General features: G+C 37.5%; 1 protein-coding gene across 1 annotated transcript in view; it reads right to left on the reverse strand.

Annotated features, from left to right (window-relative positions):
• FTO (FTO alpha-ketoglutarate dependent dioxygenase) overlaps positions 1 to 20700 on the reverse strand; it is a 1656404-nt gene that overhangs the window by 880361 nt on the left and 755343 nt on the right. Inside the window, exon 3 of the mRNA XM_044081617.1 lies at positions 19511 to 20189. Within this exon, the coding sequence (XP_043937552.1) occupies positions 19511 to 20189 (679 nt within the window). The remainder of the gene's footprint in view (positions 1 to 19510; positions 20190 to 20700) is intronic.

Consider the following 20700-nt stretch of genomic DNA (forward strand, 5'->3'; position numbering starts at 1 on the left):
TGCTCTACTCAAAAGTTTTACTCTCCCACTGGTCCTTTTTAAAATTTAGGTAAATCACCTGAAGGTCTGCTGGGGTTTCTTCCCTAAAAGCTTCTTGTGATTAGATGGTTCTGCCTTTTCTCTGGCCAACACAGGCACAGGGATTTCACTGTCCCACTCTTCCCTAGAAATAGTGGTTCATACTATTACTTGGTGTGGCCATTATTGTTCCTTCCACCTTACAGATCTCACAGATTTTTCTGTCCAGGGCTTTATTTCTGATAATCTTTTCTTTTCTCTAGAGTTTTTATATACTAGTTCATCAGATTATACTATCTTCTCCCCTGATTTTTAACATTCCCCTGAGGATTTTCTTCACCAGACAATATGGCTGGAGACATATCAGAGCAGCCAGTGGATAGAAGAATAAATGGACTTGAGTCCAGATGGGAATGTTTGATGGCCAGAAGACACAGGGGCAGAAAGGACATAGAACAATATTATATCACCAAGTTGCTGCAAGACCACTTAACTGATTCATTTTAGCAGTATGCTAAAAACAAACATTTTCTTTTCTAAAGACAAACACTTCAGTCTGCATGAAGTTATGAACTTATTTACAATGTGCATGAAGCTTTTATTACAACTTAAAATTTTGCTGAAAGCTGCATTTGCACAAACTCATATCAGTTCCATCACAACTGCATTTTCTTTTTAAATTATAAAAAATATAAAACTAAGTTATTCATAGAAGCAAAAAAAATTAGATTCTGAGGCATATATGAACCACAAGCTGTTTAATCAACGGCTTATTCTTCCCACCCTTAAGACGATACATTGTGGTGAAACTAATACAAATCTGTGTAAGGCAGCAACTGCTACTATCGCCTATAAAGAACATCTTAAAACGTACGTAAACTAAAATGCTTGTCTTCTACTTCGCAATATATTACATACATACTCTTAAACACACACACACGTGTATAAATGTATGTATATCTGCATAAGTCATAGGTGTACCTACACGCATACACACATTCGTGCACAAACATAGAAATAAATATATATGTAACAATTAAAATGATTAATCAATTATATTTTTTGAACAGAAAGTTTAAAATTAAAAAGTCAAAAAGTACAATAACGTTTATGCTTATAACAGAAAGAGTCTATCAGTCTATTGTGAAAAGAGTCCTGGGAAAAAATCCTTGAATACATGTCACTACTGACCTTAAAAGCATATGGCAAATTTGTGCTGCTGCCTTCAGTTGAAGCCACACTCAAATAAGCTTCAAACTATACAACTGGAATGCAGAGTTATGACCAGTGGCTTTGTACAATTCTACCTTCTTTACTTTCAGCTCGGTACCTTGCGATGTTAACTTACATACAGAGTTCATCAGCATGCCACAAAATGAAAGATTAAATGAAACAGCTCTCAGTAGCAAGGAACACAATACTTTCTGATAATCCAAAAGGGTGTCTTCACATGAAACAACATTGGTAAATATTCAGCCAGTTCAGAATCCTGACATGCTTATATTACATCACACACTTATACATGATAATTTCAAGGACGGACCAATAATGCCTCTTCTGTGCCAAAACCCCTTCCTGTTCAGTGGTACAAGGCTGTCACTAGCCAGAGCAGTATAGCATTTCAAGGTCAGAATTAACTGAACACTCAGAATAAGTCAGTTATATTATACCTGTTTTATGGCAGCTGCAGCAAAGGAGGGCTACACTAACAGTTGTATCTCCAGTTTATTTAACTACACATTTGTTAATGAGTAAGTGCACTGGTCCAAACACTACTTCTCCCAGTGTCAAGAGGCAAACGGATGACAGTGTTTTACAGTACGAGATGTAAATAACGATTTCAGAAGAAACAACACTAAATGTATTCACAATAAACTACAAAACGTAACTGCAGTAGAAGCAGAACAGTACAAAAGTTATTTATGTTGTAAAGGTAAAACTTTAGACTGGAAGGAGTTCATGACAGAGTTAGGAGAAATGAAAAGGGGCATGAACGTGTGTGTATATGCCTAAACAATCAGCTAACCATCAGCTTTTACAGTTAAATAATAAAACATTTTACTTATAGTCATGCAACAAACTCAGATAATTAAGTATACAGAGAACATATACAGCTGTACATGGAAAGTCAAATAAAAATTGTTGAAGAGGGAGTTATCTTCAAAAAAATACTGTATCCTTTTAATCAGTTCTAAACCTATCTTCCAGACTACAACTCCAGTGCTCATTTCTAACATGTAAATTCACTCAGCAATTTCAGCCAAAATTATAAAAACACAAATTCACTGTGTCTCCTGAAGGCAATCTCTGTCTTGTTTTTATAATACTTACTCAAGATTCCCTTCAAAGATATCCCACACTACTTTCTATCTTATGTAGAGTTCATCACCACACCTGGAAATGAAAGATTAACAAAAGCAGATCAAAGTAGCAGGGGATACGTTACTTTCTAATAATCCAAAGGGGTGTCCTGACATGGAACAACATCGGTAGATATTCGGCTAGTATTGCATCCTGACATGCTTTCCTTTTTCTGCATGTTTGGTCTAACTTTATCCGATTCTTTCACTTCTTGATAAGTCAAAATGTCAAATGTGTGTCCGTAAGTTTCCAGAACCAGCAAACTTTAACCCATTTAAAGTAAATAACCTTTATGAACAAATAACAGCTTTCAGACAAGTGTATGTGTGTCTGACTGACTGAAAGCAGCTTCTTTCTTAGCATTTTCTGCTACATTTTTACCAAAAAAATAATATTTTAATGTCCCTTAGTTATGTACAGTATCTCCACAAAGCAAATAAACACACTCATACATAAATATGTATACAAACTAAGTGAGAAAAATGTAGAGACAATAAACGTTAATGCAATTAAAAGAGAAAAATGTAGACAAACAATAAAAGTTAATGGAAATGAAAAACAGTAGAAAATGTGCAACACAGCAAGATTCTTAAAATAGTTCACTAAATAAAACAGAACAAAAATATAACCCATCCACTTCACAAAGATTAAATCCCAAGAAATTCTGGCACTCGAGCAAATATTTCATACTGGCAAGCCGTCATCTCCAAATCGCTGCCAAATCAATACATCACAAGAGACTGACTCTATCTTCAATTCCTACTTTATTGATTCCATTAGTAAAATGTAAGTCCTGCCCCCTTAAATTCTGACATTAAAAATTCACCTGATCCTCCCTCAACACAGAAATCTACCAACACTTTTTCCCTTAAAACAATACCTACCGGCTATATAAAATCTCGTCTTCGAAACTAAAACCCTGTTCTCCAACTACTGACAAACTACCTCCCTGCTTCCTTCAGAATGCAGCAGACTCTCTAGCCCTCCCAGTCTCTATACTGATAAACCGATCAATCACCGAATCTATAGTCCCCTCCATCTGGAAAGAATTTTATATCCTACCTACACACAAAGGAGGTAACTCCACTGACATCACCAATTTCAGACCTACATCCATCCTCTCACCTCTTGTAAAAATCTTCGAAAAATGTGTGCATAAGCAAGTCATGGAATATCTATTACAAGAAAATTTGCTCACCCCCACACAACATGGCTTTCGCCCAAAGCATAAAACCATTACAGCCCTCCTTTCCTTCATCAACACCATTTCTCTGGCCAGGGATAACAATAAATTAGTGTCATGCTTAGTCCTAGATCTATCTAAAGCATTTGATACAGTCTCTCATTCTTTTCTTCTGGACAAACTCACTAACCTTAATTTCTCCACTTCTATCACTGCCTGGTTTACTAGCTGCCTCACAGACCACCTTCAATCAGTAAAATGGCTCTCTGCTCTCTCTCCTCCTCTCCCTGTCAAAATGGGTGTTCCCCAAGGATCGATTCTTTGTGCTCTACTCTAATATTTTTACTAATCAACTCTACACCTCCTGCCCTCAGTCAATTTTCATCCAGTATGCTGATGACTCTACAGTCGTCACCATTGCCGACACCCTCTCTGACCTAAATTCTGTCAAGTCCTGGCTCTCTAAATATCAGCTAATTCTAAATCCTAAAAAAAAAAAACTCTTACTTTTTCTCTCGAAAAACCTACATAACCTTAAATCCACTTTTGTCATCCACTCTCTAAATAAAACACCCATCATAGTTGAACCCAACACAAAACCTCTAGGGGTCTTGATAGACAACCAAATGAAATTTGATTTACATGTTAATAATTGTATTAAGAAAACCCATCAAAAACTTGGCCTGATATAGAAATAAAAAGATCCTATCAAACACAGCTAATGTCACCCTCTCTCATGCCTATCTCCTACCAAGCCTACTATACAGCTCTCAGATCTTCCCTAACATCCAAACCTCTCTCCTAACTAAGCCAGAGAATACCCATAATAAAGTGGCCAGATTTGCTGCAAATCAAAGCTATAGATCTAATCACTGCCTCTTTTTAAAACACTTAAATTTGCTTGAATTACCCCACTAGCTTCCTCGCTCAGTTTCAAATTATCCAATCTATCTTGTACCAACCAAATTTCTGTCCCAACCTGTCTCCTCTAATCTCCTTCTACACTCCCTCTAGAACTCTCCGAAGCTGAGACCAAAACCTACTACAAATCTATAAACATAGGTGCAAAATCGGTCAAAATCTCTATAGCTACCACCCTACCATCTCTTGGAACAAACTCCCATTGGAAATTAGATCACTTAAGCAATTCAAAATTCTTTGTAAAAGAAAGCAAATTCATTCCCAAACTGTCTTTGAGACCCAATAATGACTGCACAGGTCTTCGGACTACAAGAAATAACAAGCTGTAACAGTTCCTAGCCAAATAACATGAAAGCACTACTGAGCTTTCAGTTTGAATGTCTTCAACTCCATAAGCAACAAGTTTTGTACTACTAGCCACAATGAGTTGTTCACCAGTTTCTCACCTTAGCAAATGTGTCTGCTGACATAACATTACACTTTGAGCTAGTGTCTACTTTAACCTCGGTGGATTTACCACTGATCTCGACAGTACAAAACACTTCATTCTTTGCCAACAAATTTACTGCATCAACCTTTTCACCAATTACTGATTTTTCTCTTTTACACTCATGATTGGCACCACAACTGTGGCAGTTAACAATAAAGCTGGTTTTGGGTTTTGCTGACTCACCCTTGTCTTGCACTGAGCGTGTCCTTTTCTTAGAACTTGCTGGAAAACTACGGGATCTTCCACTTAAGCTTGCAGAGGTTGCAGCTGTCATGTGCCTAGGCCTGCTTCTGCTAGCTAAGTGTTGCATACTGTCTACATTTGCTCTGGAGCCTGCTGAAACCATGTTCTTATCACTTGCAAGCATACTTGTGTGCCTTTCTGTAACTTCATGGATTTGACAAATCTCAATAGCTCTGCTCAACATTAAATCACTGTCACAAAGCAAAATCTTTCTCACTGAAGCACTATTAATACCACACACAAGCCTGTCCTTTATCAACATCTTTTAAGTCACCAAATCAACACATTTTAGCTTTGTTTCTCAAGTCAGTTATATAAGCTGCAAAAGTATCCTCTGTTTTTTGATCTTTTGTGTAAAACAAATGCCTCTCTAATGTAATATTTGTCTGGGGGTTACACATTTCCCTGAATTTGCGCTTCAAACACTCAGGGTCTTCCCTTGATTCAGCCTGTACAACAATATGATGGTTTTCACCTTCTCACTCATATACTGCTGGTGCATACACAAATGAATGCTCTCTTTCAATGGCCTCTGACCCAGCTAGGTTTAGCAAAATGAATGCCCTGGTGCATGCATCTTTGTCAGGATAAGCTGCTTGTATAAAAATATCACACTCTTGCTCAAATATTCTCCAGTCCTCTGCAATGCTCTGATCAAACACCAATGGTGATGGTTTTCGAAATCTGTCTGCCATGTTAACACATATTAGTGAAGGCTTTTGCAAGTATGCACGAGCATACACACATATAGATATGCCAGAAATTTCTGCCAGTATTTGTAACTATGCCCAATAGCAAACAAGCCTCTGAATAACTGAACTTTGCAAAATAAGTCTCTCAGGCACTGTAATACTCTTGAAATCACTGTACTGTAAGAAATCACCTTTTATCAGTGTAAGAATCATTTCAAAATAACTGCACTGTGTGAATATACTGGACAGAAGAAGCTTAGTGTAAGAAACATTTCAAAATAACTGCGCCTTGTGAATAAACAGTACACAGCACATTGAAACTTCCCAAAATGGCTATAGTTTGCTAAATAACTCTTTACAGTGCAAGAACACTCTGTAATGGTGGCACTTTGTGAATAGACCCAGCACAAGAAGCTTTTCGAAATGGCTGTAGATTGACTGTACTTTACTAAATAGTTGCACTTTGCACACAAATAAACTCTTCAAAATAAATGCACAGTAATAAGCACACACTGTAAGCACTTTAACACACACTTCAAATAACTCTAGTTATGCCCTGAATGCAATGCAAAATAGCAGTTATGCCAAAAACATGCAGTCATCTTGCTTTATTTATGCTTAATGTGCCCTTTTTTGCCCTTAATATTTGTTTTGCTCATTTAATCTTTTTCCGTGCCCATTATACTTTTATTGCGCTTGTTTTACTCTAAACATGTCCGTTTTGCTTTAACATGCCCGTTTTGCAATTCCAAGGTAATTTTGAACCCCTTATGTGCTTTTCTGGTAATCATTTTATCAGATATCTTAATTTTAAACATTTTGTTTAATTAATAAACCTTCTGTGCCTCTCACTTGTTTAATAACCCGGTTTGTACCCTTGTAATGCTTGTTTTATCTTTTTTATAAAATAAATTGTTTGTGCAAGTTTTCATTACCTTTGGTTCATTTCTGGCCCATTCTGTGCTCATTTCTCTTAGTTTACCTTCACTGTTAACTCTGCACCTCATAGCTCTGAAAAGCAGTCTCTAGAATCCTGGTTCTGACACCATGTCGCTCATCTCGTCAGGATAAAATAGATGAGCCTTTGAGAGTTCTGTTCAAGCAGCTTTATTATGTACAAATACATCAGGATGGAGGCTTAAATACCTTTAACATAGATAAACATATAAACAAACTAGCTATTACACTCATACTCACACTCTTTGGCTGCACTCATAAAATGGCAATGAATCTAGCACATGCTGGCTATTTATATGCATGTGCCAACCTTGAAAATGCTTCTTAAAGGTGCAACATACACACATTATTCTACACCGCTGACATCTGCGATATGACCAGGAGCAGATACAAGGGTCAAGGCTAGTATATTTATGACCGAAGACCTTATCAGTTTTTTAGTGGAAGAATTAACTTACACAAGACTAAAAATTTGCTTTGCTGGATAACTATATTCATCCTTTTACAGCTTCCATTCTGTCCTCACATCAACTGATACAGATAGCTCAGATTTCGCATTGCAAATGGAGCGAAGTAAAATATAAGAATCAGAAAACCTTGTCTACATTGTAACCTGTAGATCAATGTGTGTGTATATACCTTTAAGAAGCTATCCAAGGGCTTCCACAAGTGTATAAATACTGAGGAAGTGTAAGTCTGTCATTTTGTAGTTAGCAGTTGAGATGCAAGCATGTATGTATGTAAGCTCTGTTTGTTAACCACTTTGTATTTAATGATGCTGTTATCCATCCTGATGTGTTTCTATGTATTAAAGCATCTAAACAAAATCTCAGGCCTTCTTGTCATATGAATTAGAGACGAACAAGTGACATGGTGTCAGAAGAGGCATGTCTAAAGGGCATGGAGTCAGAACTGGCATATCCAAAGGTCATGAAGAGAGGTGGCATGACTAAAATGACTGGAGGCACTTGCTTAGAGCTGGTGGAATATAGATGAACGGATCATCCCTAAAATGTGTAAACTTCGCAAAACAGGTCAGAAACTAATTTCAGATATTAAAAACTTGACATTCTTAACTTCTTTTCGCCACCTAGCAGAATAAGAATTAAAGCTAACTACTCACCCCGGTTATCTAAAGAAACCTGATCCCTTATGCATAAAAGAGATGGTGCTTGGAAAGCTTCGGTTAAAACCAAAACACCATTTCTTCTCCAAAACTATAGACAACTCAGGATTCTCTACAAAAAACTAATCAACAATGATAAGAAAACTTTCTACACCTCACCCCAATTCAACAGAAAATCTAATCCACAAAAATTTTGGTCTACTGTAAACAAAATTCTTCATCCTGGAAACCCTTCCACACCCTCCGCTTTCCCAAATAAAACCCCACTAGAAACTGCCACCCTTCTTAACAACTACTTCACAGATACTATTCAAAAATTAACACATATCAGTTGCAACCCTGACCCCACCCCACCTCTCCTAAATCACACAGCAAACACTTTTCCTCCCTCAAACCAGTCTCCACTGTCTATTTCAAATCACTACTTCTCAGACTTAAACCTTGTTCCCCCCTCTGCAGACAACCTTCATCCCACCTTCCTCAAACTTGACACCAAATCCATAGCCTATCCTATTATTCTACAAATCAACAGATCCATTCAAGAGGCCACAGTCCCAGACATTTGGAAATCCTGTTACACTTTCCCATTGCACAAAGGTGGAAATTCTACTGACCCATCTAATTATAGGCCCATAGCTATACTTTCCCCTTTATGAAAAATACTTGAAAAATGCATCCACACTCAGCTCATGAATTTTATTCTCCAGGAAAACCTGTTAACTTCCACACAACATGGCTTCAGGCCATACCATAGCACTATCACTGCACTGCTGTCTTTTACCCACACAGTAGCCGAGGCCAGAAACAACAACCAACTAGTATCCTGCCTTTTCCTTGACCTCTCCAAAGCCTTTGATACTGTTTCTCACCCTTTACTTCTGTCTAAATTATCCAATCTCAACCTTCCTGGACCCTCTCTTAACTGGTTTGCAAGTTACCTCTCCACTTCCCATTCCTCCTTCCTATCCATCACAACTGGTGTCCCCCAAGGCTCCATTCTCAGACCTCTACTTTTCAAAATCTTTACCAATGACCTCTATAGTGTCTGCAGACAATCCTCCCTTATTCAATATGTACACGATTTGACGATCCTTACAATCTCAAACACTACCTCTGACCTCCACACACATACCCAAACTTCTTTCCTTTCCATTGAAAAATGGCTTTCTGACAATCAGCTCATCTTAAATCCAAAAAAAAATAAACTTCTACTATTCCTGCCTCAACCTCTAGCTCACCATAAATCTACCTTAGTTATTACATCCCTTGACATGACCATCATTAAAGCAGAGACCCACACTAAACTTTTAGGAACCATTACTGATGACAGACTGAAATTTAACCTGCACATCCAACAACGTATTAAAAAAAAACACTAAATACTAGGACTAGTATATAGAAATAAGAAATTCCTTACCTCTAACACTAAACTCTACCTGGCTCAAGCACTCCTCCTCCCCTCCCTTCTCTATGCAGCTCCAACCTTTACAAATATCCAATCTACACTTTTATCTAAGTTAGAACAAACATACCACAAAATAGCTCAATTTGCTACTAACTTACCACATAACTCACACCACTGCCTTGCCTTCAACACACTCCAATGGCTAGAATTTCCTCAACACTCCAATCTATACAAACCCACATCCTGCCCCCACCCTCATCAAATATCACACTCCCAATCGTTCCCTCCGTACATCCAATAAACAACTCCTTACCATTCATAAACATAAAAACATAGGAAAACTTCTCTACAAGCACAATGTAGCCCAGTCCTGGAATAAACTCCCCTAATGCATAAGAACCACCCCACCCCATACACTTCAAAAAAAGTGTTAAAACAATTTCTACTTGACTCTAGGTCCTGTCACTGTCATGACCCTACCTAATCTTTTCCACATCCTTTTTGCCAACAGTACTCTCTGACTACTATACTTTATTTACTGCTGTCTCCCTGTCCATTTTCTCTACTCCACATATCAGGCTACTACAACCCATGTAAATATGTATATACTATGCCTCACTTAACTATCTTATCTTTACTATACTAAACCTCACTTTAGTATACTCTTGTTCTCATACGTCTCTACTAATACTGCTTTCATCTCTTTCCTACCTCCCTTGTTTGAAGTAAAAAAAAAAAAAAAAAAACATAGCTAGGTTATACTTTTCTACTTATATCTTTAACAGTGTATTTGCCTCCATATACCATGTACTGTATCTTCTTATAGTTCAGAGTATGTCAGTCTAATACATTTTTCTGATTTCTGCTCTATTTATTGTTATTTCAGAGTTTTATTTTCTGCTGTTATAAATATGTCTTTATACTGGAGCTTTTCTCCTCGAGTCTCCATTGAAAAAGGGCTATTTTGGCTCAGTTGGACCAACCCGGTTAACAAATGTCAAATAAATAAACAAAACCTTGCTCAGCACTATTTCTTTTCATAAAATATCCAACGGGGCATACAAAACATTCTAAATGATATTCACATAAACCGATGTGTACAATATTTATAAAAATATTCAAATTACTATAGAAAATGTTTGAAATAAAGTCCAAATTGCATAAAACTAATAAAATAAAGGGAAACAACCACATTTTTCAATACATGCTATGCGAATACGTATTTTTCGTATTAAGCAAAGATATCCAAGTTATCAGAAAGTGTTCACTTTTGTGCAATGTTACAGTAAAACTATTTCACATAGTACAGCCATTACAGAGCATATTTTGCAAAGTACATAATTTCAAAGAGTTTATTGTAGATTTGAATATTGTTACAAGCTTACTGAACAGTTGTTCGTACATAATTACAAGGGCCATATTTTCATTTTGTATGTGCATACTTTGAGGGTATGGCAGACAGATTTCAAAAACGCAGTGCACTTGTGTTTGACAATAATATTGCGGTGAACTGGAGAGTGTTTGAACAAGAGTACGACATTTTCATACAGGCTCATTTTCTGATAAAGATGACTGTACAAAGGCATTCATTCTGCTTAATTTAGCTGGATCAGAAGTCACTGAAAGGGAACGTTCATTTGTGTATTTACCTGCTATCTATACAGGAGAGGGAGAAAGCCATCATATTGTTGTACCGGCTGAGTCAAGACAGGACCCAGAGTGCTTGAAACATAAATTTAGAAAAATGTGTAACTGCCGGACAAATGTTACTATGGAAAGGCACTGACTTTATACAAGGGATCAAAATGCTGGTGAAACTTTTGCAGCATATATAGCTGACCTGAGAAATAAGGCTAAAACATGCAGATCTGGTGATTTAAATAAGGCTAAAACATGCAGATTTGATAATTTAAGGGATGAGTTGATAAAGGACAAACTTGTGTGTGGCATAAAAGATGATGTTGTGACAAAGATTTTGCTTCATGACAGCGATTTAACTTTGAATAAGGCCATAGAGATTTGTCAGATACACAAGCTCACAGAAAAGCACACACATATGCTTACAAATGAGAATAGCTCTGGAAGGCACAGTGATAAAGTTCATGTTAGTAGCTACACAGCAGGTGGTTATAGAAACAGGCCCAAGCACATGGCAGCAGCTGTAACCCCTGCAGCACTCACTGGCAAACCCCAGATCTTTCCAGTAAATTCCAGAGTTTGCAAAGTCTCAATGAAGCATGAGTGAGTCAGCAAACTCAAAGCATGGGCCCCATTCCAATTTCATTGTCAACTGTCATAATTGTGGTGGACGTCATGAATCTAAAAGGGAGAAATGTTTACCTTTTGGTCAGCAATGCCAAAACGCAATAAATGGAATAATTTCAAGAGAGTTTGCAAATCAAAAGGCCCACATTCTTTTATTAAAAGGGAACATTTTAAGAAACAAGTTGATCAGTTGGACAATGGCAATTCTACTCTTTATGTTGATGGTGTGTCAGTGCTTCATGAAACAGTCAATACAGTAGATTTAAGGACAAAAAATATATTTTGTACTGTTTGGATAAATGGCAAACCCACAGAACTCAAAGCTGATATGGGTTTCCAAGTGCAATGTTATTTCTGTCGAAACATTTTCTAGAGCATGTAAAGGTGAAAGGCTTGATTTGGCAAGGTGTGTGAAGCTTTTTGCTTATGGAGGTGAAGACATTCAAACTGAAGGCTCAGTAGTGCTTTCATGTTACTCTGCTGGAAGAAGCTATGACTTGTTATTTTATGTGGTCAAGAGGCACGTTCAGTCATTATTAGGGCTCAGAGACAGTTTCAAAATGGGACTGCTTTCATTTAACAAGGAAGTCCACCATGTTAGTTTAAAAGACCACTACTCTAATTCTGGCCACCACATTTTTTTCTACCTACGCAGCTCTTTTCTAAGACAAACTAGGCAAACTTCCAGTTGTGTACTCCATGAGGTTAGACTCAGAGGTCAGTCCAGTTATCAGGCCAGCACGCAAAGTTCCAATAGCCATGCAGGACAGAGTCAAAGCTGAGTTAGATAAAATGGTGTGACAAGGTGTGATTTGCCCAGTTGAAACTCCAACTGAATGGGTATTTTCCATGGTGGTAGCTCAAAAGAAATGCTCAGATGACATCAGAATATGTACTGACCAACGAGACTTGAACCAAGCGCTAAAAAGATCTCATCATCCAATGCACAGAGTCAAGGAACTCACAGACTTGATGCCAAATGCCACTATTTATTTCTGTTTTAGACGCAAAGAGTTTATTCTGGCAAATTCAGCTTGACAAAAAAATCATCATTGCTCACTACTTTACTCCGTTTAGCAGATACAGACTTTTGAATGCCACTTGGGATAAATTCTGCTAGTGAAGTCTTTCAGCATGCAATAGGGCAAATTTTTTCTGGGTATCCTTGTGCTATCATATTAGACAACATACTAGTAGGAGGTCACAATGAAGCAGAACATGACAGAAAACTCAGCAAAGTTCTAGAAAGGACACATCAAGTGAATCTTAAGCTCAACCCACACAAATGTAAATTTAGGCTACAAGAAGTTACTTAATGTTGGTCATTTATTTACAAGTACAACAGGCCTATGACCAGACCCTTCAAAACAAACAGCTATTCTCGAGATGTCATCTCCAGACAATGTTCAAGCCCTGCAATGATTTCATGGCATAGTCAACTACCTAGGCAAGTTCATTCCAGACTTGAGCTAACTTTCAGCACCACTCAGAGAGCTGACATGTAGTGATGTATCCTGCTCTTAGTTAGAGCAACACCAAAGAGCATTTGATGTCTTAAAACAGAGGATTGCTTATCCACCAACTCTCAGATACTATGATGTTCACAAGCCAGTTACACTTTCCTGTGATGCTTCGAAATTTAATTCTAGTGCAGTCATTCTACAAGAGGACCAACCTGTTGCCTATGTATTGAGAACTCTTACCCATACAGTATGTCCAGATCAAAAAAGAGCTTATGGTAATTGCATCTGCATGATAGAAGTTCCATGATTATGTTTATGGTATACCTAGCCAGATCGAAACAGACCACCAACCAGTAGTCACAATCCTGAGAAAGCCAATGCATTCAGCTCCAGTCAGACTGCAATGTATGACTGAGACTGCTGCAAAAGTACAATTTCAATCTTGTCTACAAGAAAGGCAAACTTCTTTATCTTGCTGATACACTGTCCAGATCGCCCAGAAATACCACAGAACAGCATGAGAATAACAACCTTGAATTTGAGGTTATGGAAGTGAGACATTTTTTTTTCCATATGTCTTGATGAGCTGAGAGATCACACAGTCATAGATCCAGTTTTACAAAGGCTCAACCACTTTATCAATCAAGGATAGCCATCAAAGCAATCTAGTTTACCTCAAGAAGTGCAAGAAAATAATTTTCCATACAGCAATAAGATTTTGTCTGACAAGGGTATCATAATGAAAGGTCCAAAAGTAACTGTTCTAAAGTCCTTGCAACTAGATGACATTACTATCTTTCATCGTGGTCACCCAGGAAACAAATCTACCAAAAGAAGGGTGAGAGGGCTAGTATTCTGGCCTTCTAAGTCACAAGACGTTGAGAGAGCATTTTCATCTTGTTCAGTGTGTAATAGTACAAAGCCACATCAACAGAAGGAAGCACTTTAGCTTAACCAGATTCCAGAACTATCTTGGTCGACAGTAGCCAATGATATCTTTGAGTGGAATGGTCAGCATTATTTGGTGTTAGTAGACTCTTACTCCAATTGGTTCGAGACTGACCTACTTCCTAACCTAGCATCCAGTAAAGTCATTACTAAGATGAAGCATCATTTTGCAGTACATGTTAACCCTCACAAAGTTATTTCTGACAATGGCACGCAGTTAACAAGCCAACAGTTCAAAAGATTTGCTGAGGAATGGGACTTTACTCATGTCACAAGTAGTCCAAAGAACCTTCAGTCAAATGGTTTGGCAGAACGTGCAGTTCAAAGTGCAAAACATTTACTAGAGAAGCCAAAATGAGACAATAGTGATGTTTTCCTGAATCTTTTGAATCTCAGAAATGTTCATTGTGATAAACATCTTGGTTCACCTGCTCAGAGACTTCTTTCGAGACAAATCAAAACCACATTAGCAATCAGAAGTCAATTGTTGGTTCCATGTATCAAGAACAACAGATCAGTGAAAGCCAATCTGTTGAAGAAGAGCCAAACCCAGAAGTCCTACAATGATGAGACCAGTAAACCACTCATTCCATTACGAGAAGGAGAAGTGGAAAGGATGCAAACGTCCAGAGGTTATGATCAGACTGGTGTTGTGAAGAATATTGGTCCAGAGCTGAGATCGTACATAGTGGAATCAGAAACATTTGAGACTGGTGACTATACCACAGTACATACCCAGTGAGAAAGACTCTTTACCTCAGAGTGAGTTGTCTGGTGTTCCAATTCCAGAGGACATTCTCGTTCCTGTGATGAAACCAGATGTTCCTGATATGAGTTGTGCACCACAGACTGTCCATCTTGATAAATCTGGTCCCAACTGTTATGTTAAAAGATATGGTTGCATCCCTAAACCCTGCAACAGATATGAACCAACGTGGACATGAACATTGTGTTTTGTTTCCAATGTATATAGTAATTCATGTCTAGCTCTGATATTGTTTTATATAAAGGGCAATCTTTTTAAGAGGGAGGATGGAGATCAGTATGTGTGTATATACCTTTAAGAAGCTATCGAAGGGCTTGCACAAGTGTATAAATACTGAGCACGTGCAAGTCTGACTACCACTTTGTAGCTAGCTGTTGAGATGTAAGCATGTATGTATGTAAGCTCTATATGTTAACCAGTTCATTTGTGTTTAATGATAATGTTATCCATCCTGATGTGTTTTTATGTATTAAAGCATTTAAACGAAACCCCAAGCCTTCTTGTCATATGTGTTAAAGATGAATGAGTGACATAACCCAAACAAATAATGCAAAACTCTGGGTCATAACTGTGATGATGTGAGGTATTGACAGCTATGTTAGCAGAGGTAAGGCAGTGATGTGTAACATATGCAAGTACAGCTAGCTGGAGTTTTGTAAAGAATTATATGCCATTTGTATATCAAACTGATGTATTTGTAAAGCTGTTTGTGTTAAACATGTACTAACAGTGTGTCCTGCTGGACAGAAAAGAAATACATCTGTATGTATTGTAACCGGTGAACTGAATATATTGTAACTGAGGATGCTGGAAGAGAAGAGGTTAATCTCAGTCCAGCTAACTTTGAAAAATAGCCTGAAATTAAATTACCCGGTTTAGGCCTTAAAGACTGTATCTTACAGTTCTGATTGCAGTCAAAGACACTATGGCTGTGAAAACCAGGACTGGGAATCTTACTGTATTGTCCTTAGGCGTGAATTAATTGCTACCCTTGAAGGGTGGAAGCTTTTGAAATGATTTAATAGCTTCCAGATGCTACAGGACATCTTAGCAAAGCGGTGTGTGTGTATGTATGGTAACACATCTGTGCAAGATTCTCGCTCAGTTTCTAGTAAAGGGGGTAATGCGGAAACTAGAAGTCAGATGACCAGATGTTTGTGATGTCATTCTGTAATCCAGCAGTGAAATGATGTTTTAATACTAGATGAGACAGAAGTATCAGGGCAGTCTGTTTTTGAAGCCTGACAAAGAAGGACCACTCATCTACATCATCTTACCTTGCTCTAGTAAGTAAACTAGGGGATAGTAATTCTTTAGATCAGTCAGAAAAATATATTCATATTAGTTAAGTATTGGTTTTCCTGTATCTGTGTGAATCTTTCCATCTGTGTTGTTTTTAATTTTCCTATGACTGAAACTCTGGCATTTACTGTAAATAGATATTTAGTAGTTTAATGTTCTTTTATTATTTCTTATTAAATATATTTAAACTTTTCATTGTGGTTGGTCTTTATAGAATATGTTAACTTTTGAGAGTAGTTACATTTATTTGGTGACACTGTGGGTACTCCTGAAAGCATTGCTGCATTGGTCAAACACTATCATTTCAATTAGAATTAATTTTACTTGGTATAATTAGGTACCCTGACAAGAGCCTTAGAGTAGCTGGCTTTGGAGTGTTCTGGTGACAGCCTCTACCTTAGAGTCTAGGCAGATGCGGCATAGCTGGTAAATCTATGCCAGCCTTTCCCAAGTGTGTGTGTGTGTGTGTGTGTGTGTGTGTGTGTGTGTGTGTGTGTGTGTGTGTGTGTGTGTGTGTGTGTGCGTGTGTCAGCTACTTGGAGCAGGGATAGAGAGCACTGGTTTCACAGAGAGGGAGGTAAAGGACTTGGCTTGGAACACTCTGATGAGGACTCAACTGTACAGCTGTGGTCATTGTGGGGTCTTATTTGGGGCCTGGCGAGAGAGAAGGGAAGGGAAACTCTGCTTGGTGCAGACAGCTGCATCTGGAAATACTGTATCTATTTTTTGTTCCAAATGAATGTCCCTCACCAGTGTCAGTGGTGAGGATTGAGGCTCCTTGATTACTGGCCCAGAGAAGGGGCTTTACAAATGTAAAACATCATATATTCCTAGCAGACTAGCTCAAAAACAAAGCTTAAAGTCACTTGCTCAGATCACTAAAAGCTTGATGAACAATTGCTTAAACAAAGTGGCTTGAACTAACATTTGCTTGTGTTTTGTTACTTGCTTCTCAGTCATGTAAGACTGCAAATACTCCCATGTTATTGAGTTGTGGGCAATATGAGTTCAGTGGACTTTGAAGAAAAAAGAAGACAGGCATTAGTTCAGTGACTTTTCATCACGTCGCACCAATCTTGAAGTAAGAATAATAACATAAGGGGGAAGCCTGCCCCAATAAAAATGCATTTTTAATTACCACTTGCTTGTAAAGTGATGAATTTGTGTACAGGCATCACGGGAATGTGTGCAACTGAGCAGCCATTTACAAGCTCTTGTAATAAAGCTAAAGTGATGTGATCTCAGGTGAAAGAGATTATAATGGAACCCAAAAACAAAGCCAAGACAATTTTTTTAATCATCTCTCCTCCTGAGATCAAAAGAACTTAAGCAGTATATGAGGCAAAGTACAAAAAGGAATTGAAAAGCAAACTTCAGCTTTATAATAACATCAGCTCATATGATATAATCCTTGTGTTCACAATCAAGGCATAACGTTTATATTCACAGAACTAACTATTCAAATATGTGACTTATTTTTACATTGGTTATGAGCTTTAAAAATATATACCGTTCACTATCTTGTAAACTTTTGTTATAGCTAATGCAAATCACATGTAATACTGACCTGCATGCATACAAGGCATTTTCCCCCAGTTTAGGAGACTTGTCCTTAATAGAGTAAAGAAAATGAATGCCCTTATCACAAAATAAGGAAGGTTTACTTACCTGACAGAAAAACACATCAGATTGAGCAGTGTATGTGATAAATGTGTTCAACAGTTTCCTTATATCTTACTCCCAAGTATTAATTAAATGCTGCAGAAAATCACTAAAATCCTTCCTATGATGAAAAGAAAGATATTATAAGCCACACTGACTTTAAATAGACAGGAAACATGCCATGCCTTAACAGCTGCATGATGTGGTGTAGAAGAAACTATTCTCTGCAGAATGCATATGGCCAAACATAGATTATGTGTTGATAATGGTCTGTTCATTCCTAAGTATAAACTTATTCTGTCAGAGGGAAATGCTTCTGCTAAATTCTATAGAATCTACCAAGTGGCAGCAAAACATACGATGTGAACTAGTGGCAGCTGAATGTTTTAGGGGTCACTCCACCTAGCTGCAAACTCATCAGACTGGAAGTGTACAGCCAGCAGTGTGGAATGACATAAAATGCATGATACGGATGCCCCCGTTTACCAGATGATTAGCATACCGCTGCCCCTGAAATGATCTTCCACTCTTTTCCTTAACAAATATTACTATCCCGTGAAGGATAAGTATTACCTTTAGAAAGAGCTATGTAATTTCATAATACTGAGATAATCTGCAGGAATTACCTAATTCAACACATCATATTTTCAATGCCACCCTTGTTCCAGGCATACCAAAGGGCCACAGATATACATAGTCAATTGGCTATGTGCTAGAGTATAAAATAAAGATCTAAAAAAAAAAAAAAAAAACAGCTGAAAGGCTGACTCACAATAACCTAAAATAATACATTTCTACCACTGCTGTACAGGTTAGGAGTTTCACTTAACCCAAAAGTTATAAGTTTTATGCCAGGATATCATTAGGTCTTACTTAATGCTGTGTTTTCAGCTACTCAAAGTAACATTAAACAAGAGTAATGCATTTAGAAGTACCCTGCTGACATAATAATAGAGCAACAAGAACAAATTATTTTTATGGCTGGACATCTAATAAGCTATTTAGAGACTAGAATGCTGTGTTGTAACAGCATGTCAGTCACTATTGCTAAATTAGTATTAATGCAGTTCATAATAATTCTGTATGTACTGTCTGAAATTTATCAGTGACTGTACAATGTTTGTTTTAAAGGTTTAACTCAGTGGCTAAAAGTTTAATTTATTTAAACTTCCTTCTTAATATGTGTGTTCATTTAGTTGACTGTTAACATGTTTCTGCAGGCCTTTATATGGTTCACTGAGAACATGAGAACACGTTTATATTACTCTGTTTCTTGAAAGTGAGGAATGGTAATAAAAACAGCATGAAGAAGCAATAAGCTCATATCTGACAAATCACTTAGTCTGAGGCAGTGATGTCAACTGCAATAAAAGAACATTTTATGAAACGAGAAATGAGCACCTGGGCAAAGATTCTTGGGCCTTAATTTACATTCTTGGCATCATATCAGTAGGTTAATTATAGTGCCTTGTTATTGTACATGTTACAATTCTGACAGGACCAAATGAGGCAAGTAAATCAGACGGGTTTTCTTTATATGCATGACTTTGTACAACACCTACAAGTGAAGACATATAGTTTCTGCAGCATATTAAAACAATTAGCAAACAATAAATATAAACTTTGGCTGCAGGTGTACATGTAAGTATAAAGATTTACAAGAGCAAAAGGGAACGACAAAGCTACAGGTTCCATTCGTTTCACCCACCTGTACAGCTGTAGTTATACACCGCAACACTTGACCTCTCCACCAGATTTTCGTCATGATGCCAGCTTACAGCCATTTTCCCCATTCCAAAGTAGGGTTCTTCTTTCAGATTAATCATTTTTATTGGGTCCATATAATTCAACAAAGTTACATTGTGCAAAGTTCTTATCTGCATGTCTGTCTCACGTTTTATTTCTTGCTGCTGTTCCCCTTTGCTGTCTGACATGGACAGTTCATTTGCAGGAAGCCAGGATAATTTCTGCATCTTATCACCACTACAAGGTTTAACCAAACTTTCGCTAACATGCTCAACATCTGCTGCAGCTAGTCCACGTTCACGTAATGCATTAGCATTTTCAACTTTGAAGTACTTATTAAGTTCAGCAAAAGCTTGACAAGCTGAGGTTATCTCTTCATTGCTGTATTTGACATCATTATCAAAAGTAGACCATGGAACTGTGAAAAGTCTCGTGTTGAGATATCTGTATGTACAGCCTTTGTCTCCTATCAGAATACGAGACACTGGAGTAAACAGATTTTTACCTTTGAGTTGAACAAGATCATGGAAGAAACACCCCTGCTCCAGTAGTGTTCTGAAGGCACTTTGAACTTTTTCATGCAGGTCTTGAGGGATTTTGCTGGCTTCTTTGAAGGCTAATTTTGAATACTTTGCTTCCCACTGGAAAAAAAAGAAAACAAAACAAAAACATAGTGTTCACTTTTATTCTCAATCCAAATATAGACAGAATATTAACTTTCTCTATGAACAACAGAATCCCATATTGACTGTGTTGTTAAAATTAATTCAATCACTGACATCTGAGTTTCAGATTTAGAGTACATACTGTGTCACATTTCAATATATAGCAGTTCATTACTGGACACAAACAGTTGTTGGTGTTCAAAATCAATTTAAAAAAGCAATAAGCAGTTCTATAGTGAACGTGTACCAGATAATATGCCCATGATGCTCAGAGGGACTTTTGTGAAGCTGGGAAACAAGATTTTCAGATGGCTGCCATGTTGTTTCTGCAATGACAGTAACTAAAAAGCATTCAGCCTGAAAAGATTCACTTTTCATCAAGAAAAAAGCTACATGGGCCTTAACCTCAGCAGGTGCTAATATGGGATCTAATATACAAGTCCAAAGTCTTGGATTTGGAAACCTCAAAGTCCATTCCTGAAAACAT

Source organism: Protopterus annectens, chromosome 8.part1 (assembly GCF_019279795.1).
Source record: "Protopterus annectens isolate FY-2018-M chromosome 8.part1, PAN1.0, whole genome shotgun sequence".
NCBI lineage: Eukaryota > Metazoa > Chordata > Ceratodontiformes > Protopteridae > Protopterus > Protopterus annectens.